Here is a 5,426-nt window from a genome sequence, read left to right as displayed (position 1 = left end):
ATATATATTGGAGACATCTGGTAATAATTGATGAGTTCATCTTTAATTTTTTGTTTTCCAGCCAAGTTTTCCAGAGCTCAGTTTTTTGCCACAGCTGCATCCTTGATATAGGTCAGACCTTGCAATTCACCTTGAGATGTCATGTTACTTTCAATAGTAGATGATCTGTTTCATTTTTAGACAATGCAATGAGTGACAACACATACCAAATCAGCTTCTACTGACTACACTCAGAATCCAGTTTCTGCTGTTAAAATCTGTTCCATATCTACCTTGTACTAGAATACAGGGGCACAACTGTATCCATAGCAGATCATGCGCTGCTTTGGGGACCAGCAGCTTTGGGGCCTCAGCATTGTCTGGCCGCATATGCAGGCAGCAATACAATTTACCAAATACGCTTGAATAGAATGAATGCCTATATACATGTAGTTTGGGAACTTATATTAGAAGGATGAACAATCATTAGAATGAAAACAAATTAGATTCTTTATCAATAGAGGCGCTGCCTCACTTCATGTCTGCTGAAACCAGTCAGTAAGATAGGAAGAGAGGGTAAATCTCTGTAACAGAGACCAGGAATGTTGCCTCAAACAACTAAAAACAACATAACTTTTCCTTGCAGTAGCATTTATTCATTTTCATAATTAAGAACGAGGACTGTTTTGGTCTGACCAGCTTTAAGACTATAATAGGCATCTCCAGTATTCATGGTGACAACTTAAACAGATTTCATTAGCGTGTGCACACCTATCCACTTACCTCACTCCAAACCAGCATCGTCCCAAACACCACTTGTAGACCATCAAAGAAATTGTCCCCAATGATGATGACCATTGCTCCTCCTGTAGTCCAACCTTCACTGGGGCTTATGGCCTTGATGCAAGGTGTGGCTGTAGATATATAAACATATCTCATATCACTCAATGCCCCACTCAGCAATTCTTGCCATGTCCAATATACAGTATAAATATCATCAAGAAAACATATGTCTTGATAGAAATATGCATGTGTATGTATTTATGAATATGAGTTTAGGAGCTTAGAACAGAGTATATGAAGCTATTAATGTAAGGAAGATGATTTTATGAATAAGACTGTCACATTAGAAGAAAAGACAGTTACCCTCTCTTCAACCTGACATAGAACATGACATAGAATCATACCCTCTCAGCAAATGGTACTGTAGTGTGAACTGTTTCAAAAAAAGTGTACGTAAACTCTAGCGAAGAACTTCTCTTTTTTGCTCCTGTTTGGTTTGCAAAATATACCATTGAAAGTGTTTTTTTAATACCTGTAGGCCTGTAAATGAGCTCCTAACTACCTGTATTGAGCTGACACCCAAGAGGTGTTATCAGCCAAGTCTAGTACACCTCTGTGAACCTCAGAACGCCTCCTATCTATTTTATAAAGATGAAGACAAGGGAAGATGTTCTATCGCGCTAAGATGTTCTATCGCACCAGGGTGACCATGTTGCTCTTCCATAGAAGCAGGACAGCGAGCGAGAGTTGCCACCCATGGACAGGAAGAGTATTACTGGCAGGATCACCAAGTGAAAATAAAGGGATAAGGAGCCTGAAAAAAGAAAACTAATACTGTCACCAGAGCTAAGTATTGGTAATCCACAATATATTGCATTTTTGTGCTTAGAAATGATTTGGGTGCATTCACACCAAAATCGGAAGGAAATCGCAAGTCAACGGAGGGTCCGTTGATTTGCAATTGTACCATCCGATTTCCTTCTCATCTGTTGCAATCAATTTTTCAATGGATGCTAACGGAAGGGCACACCGAAAAATGAATGGGTGTAAATGGGGTTAGTTCACACCATTGCGTTATGTTGTGCTGACAAAAAGTAGCGAAAGTAACGTAATGCAAGGGAGCAGTGTGAACTAGCCCCACTCACATCCATTCATTTTTTGGTGCCCTTCCATTAGCAATCATTGAAAAATGTATCAAAATGCAACGGATCCGGTGTGAATGGACGGCTGGGCCCTAATTTAATCTGAATTTGATTTTCGGAGGGCAGTTTGACTGTGCTCATACTTCATCAACTCTGTTTGGCTCTGGCGTGTAGGTCTCCCATGACAAACCAGTTGTATCTGGAGAGCAGTAGTGTGGCCTGACCTTACATTAATTTTCCATAAATTCCTATAAACTATTCCTATTTGATTAGCCATAAATTCCTATAAAGAATGCACTGGGTAAGGTGGCATGGCTAAAACTAATACTAAGTGTAAAAATCACCAATCTTCTGTATTTTCCTCAGCAACTCCATGTCTTGCCCCTTAAGATGAGCTGTCAATTACTGGGAGAATTCACATCTGCACTGGGGTCCATTCCGTGTTTATGTTTGGGAAGTGTAATTTTATATTTCATAACTTCATTCGAAGTTTCCTTCTCACATTCTTTTTAAGGGCGTGTTCTGGCGAAAGTTTTGATTTCATTGCGGAATTGTGGATTATAACCAGGCTTAAAAATACTTAACAGTCTGGCAGATCATGGAAAAAATCATTGTATAAAAGGCCAAAAAACACAGATTTTATAGAGGAGAAAGGCCACTGGTAACAAAAAAATCCACTGTAGCACTTGTATCAGCGTAGCCTTAGTGGAGTCTACACAGGTGACAGGAAGCTTGTTGTATCCCTAAAGACTTATTTTCAAGAGGGTGGAAAACTATTTGTTTTAGGAACAGATAGCAATTGCAGGGACACCTCGGTAGCTTGTAAGAGTGTGCAAGGGAAAAACAAAACCCACCTTCCAAAATGTTATTTACACATAAAACATAAGGTTGTCCCAGCTGTTTAATCCACTAAAGCCCTTTTGAAACTATCCATAATTTGGGTAAAGGCACTTACGTTTTGTTTTTTTCCCCCCATAGGTTATTAAAGGGATTTCCAAGAAAAAATATATATATTGAGCTATTTTACTGGAATCCTCCCATATTGTAAAGTCTACTGGAGGCCCCTAACATATTGTTTTGGTGAACAGGTTAGAAATCCTGTCCCGAACAACCCTAGACTCTAGCTTGTGGCTTACCCTACCATCACTCTCCATTGATAAAAACTCAATGTCAGTATAGCCTGCTACTCTTTAAAAAGTCTGCAATTAGTTTCCTGTCACAATGGTTAGATTGTACATGCATGAGTGACCACCCTCATAAGCCTGTGGGCAGCTTCATTTGGAGGGGTCCCCACTTCCCAAAGCTCTTTTGTAAACAACAAACCCTTATCCCAATGCTGCTTACATTACTATGTGGACTTGGACTTGGTGACATGTAGTAGTCTCCAAACACCAATGTATTTTATGGTCGCTTAGTAGCTGCTGCCAGTGAAAATTAATTTTGGTGTTGTGGTGGGAGGGGAGGGTGTAGCTCAATTTGCTGAAACGAGGGGCCCCCTAACAAGGAATTTATTGCTTTCCTGGGTATCCCCTCTAACAACATTGGAAGTTATACCATAATTAATTAATTATTCAATAAATAATGAATAACGAATCACATCTCCAAACCTTTAAGCCGAACGGTGGCAAGGTTATGGACATCTAAATAGCAAGGTCTACTTAGTCAATTAGGGCCCCCCTCGCTGCACAAAAATGTAAAAAAACAGCCATGGGGGAAAAAGTTATTATACTTAGCTTACCCCCTCTTTCCCCCACTGCACCTAGGCAAGGGTGACATCACCGTCCTTCAGACAAGTTCGGGGAATGACAAGTAGCCACATATCGACAATGCTACCACACTATGCTGAACTAGCATCACCCCTTGATATTTTGGGGTACTCTGCATTGTCTAGGATCTCCTCGGAAGGACATGACAACATTTCCTGCACTATGGAAACCAGCGGAAAGCTAAGTATATTGACTAACCCGATTTTCTCAAATTTTTATGCAGCCAGGTAAAATGGAGGACGAGACCCTCAGTGAATAAGTTGACCTTGCAGGAAGTGATCTCTGTAGCTGCTGACACTGTGAAGCAATTCATCCTCACTTACAATAGAAAGTACTTTCAGTTTAATTTCAGCAGCTCAGTTTATCCTGCTTCCACATCTGAGCATTGATTTGGCAGTCTGCCAGCCTTCTAATCTCTTCTATAAAATTAGAAAAGGTATACAAGAGGGGGAGAGCAGAGTGCGGAGACCTAACTTTTAGGACTTTATTGCTCCTATTTTAAAGTTTGAGGAATAAATTCTCTGCAGTGTCTGTTGCTAGGTCAGTAAGGACATGTTTTTAAGCTTATTTACGTTTTTTTTTTCAGAATATGTACATATTTTAATGTCCATGGCATGACCACAGTGCTACTTTCAACTAAGGTATGGAATTCTGGGACCTCCAAATATTATTTCTGTGCTTGATGAGGCCTCCTTGTTCACACAAACATTTGTGAAGACTCCACAGGTGATGGCCCTTTGTCTAAATGTGCCATGAGTCGAATGATGATGTTATCACTCTTCAAATGCATTGGCAGACTAGCCATTTGTAGATATGAATTGTTAGGTCAAATAATTGGGTGTTATAAAAGAGTCTTTGTAAAAAAATAAAGATAATCATTTTAACGATTATATTAACATCCATAACAGACATGACATTTTGTTTCCAAAACAAATGCATGGAACATTTAGAATTATTCAAAAAGAAAAAAAATCAAATTGCAAAGGACATTAACCCAATCAATTTTTATATTTCACTGATCTGATTGTATTAAATTTAATTGTGGATGGTTGCTATGGACTACTGCATTTTGTAAGTGTTGCTCATTGTATGGCCTAACTAAAGAAACCCAACCTACTCAGCATGATCCTCAGCAGGGCTACACATCCCCTGCTGAGATTTCCAGCAGGTACGGAAAGAGTCATATTTGGGTAGATATTATCTGCATCACTTATTTTTTTTGTTTTTATGGCTTCTTCCCCTTCCATATGGATAGGCCTCACAACTCCAAGTTCCATCAGGAGCCATAACCAGGCTCAATCTATCACTCGGTTTCCACCACTGACAGGGTCAAAGGTGCCTCAGATCTCTGGCGAGCTTCCAGAAACGAGCAGCTAGTCAATCAAGTCCAATCAGTTTAACCAAAGCTGGACTCCATTCTAGCAAAGCACACTGGGATTTATTTCCACCGTTTGACCGCCCGCTGGGGGAAAATTAACACCACACTAAATTCCTTACTGATTCAATCATTCTCTTCTAGTTCATTAATTCCTCACATGGGTAACGCAGGACATGTAGAGAGAGAGAGCAACAGGAGCAGCTATAGAGAGATAATATTAGGAATAATATTTCAGGATTTCTAATATTTTCTCTAACTGGAAAAGCTAAGGATGTTGCAGCGCTGTAGTTCTATTTTTAAAGTCTCTAGGGGTCCTATTTTAGGGTCAGCACTATATCACTTAATGGAATATATTATAAGTAAATATAGGACAAAGTC

At 39.6% G+C, this 5,426-nt stretch overlaps 1 protein-coding gene across 7 annotated transcripts in view; it reads right to left on the bottom strand.

Moving 5' to 3' along the window:
* Positions 1–5,426, bottom strand: part of EBF2 (early B-cell factor 2) — a 106,672-nt gene that overhangs the window by 14,349 nt on the left and 86,897 nt on the right. For all 7 annotated transcript variants that reach the window (XM_018566226.1, XM_018566223.1, XM_018566225.1 and 4 more), the window contains one exon: positions 763–893. In XM_018566226.1, the coding sequence (XP_018421728.1) occupies positions 763–893 (131 nt within the window). The remainder of the gene's footprint in view (positions 1–762; positions 894–5,426) is intronic.

The sequence above is a fragment of the Nanorana parkeri genome, unplaced genomic scaffold (assembly GCF_000935625.1).
Source record: "Nanorana parkeri isolate BGI_ZX_2015 unplaced genomic scaffold, ASM93562v1 scaffold926, whole genome shotgun sequence".
In the NCBI taxonomy this organism is placed as follows: domain Eukaryota; kingdom Metazoa; phylum Chordata; class Amphibia; order Anura; family Dicroglossidae; genus Nanorana; species Nanorana parkeri.
This window is presented reverse-complemented; position numbering and strand designations above follow the sequence as displayed.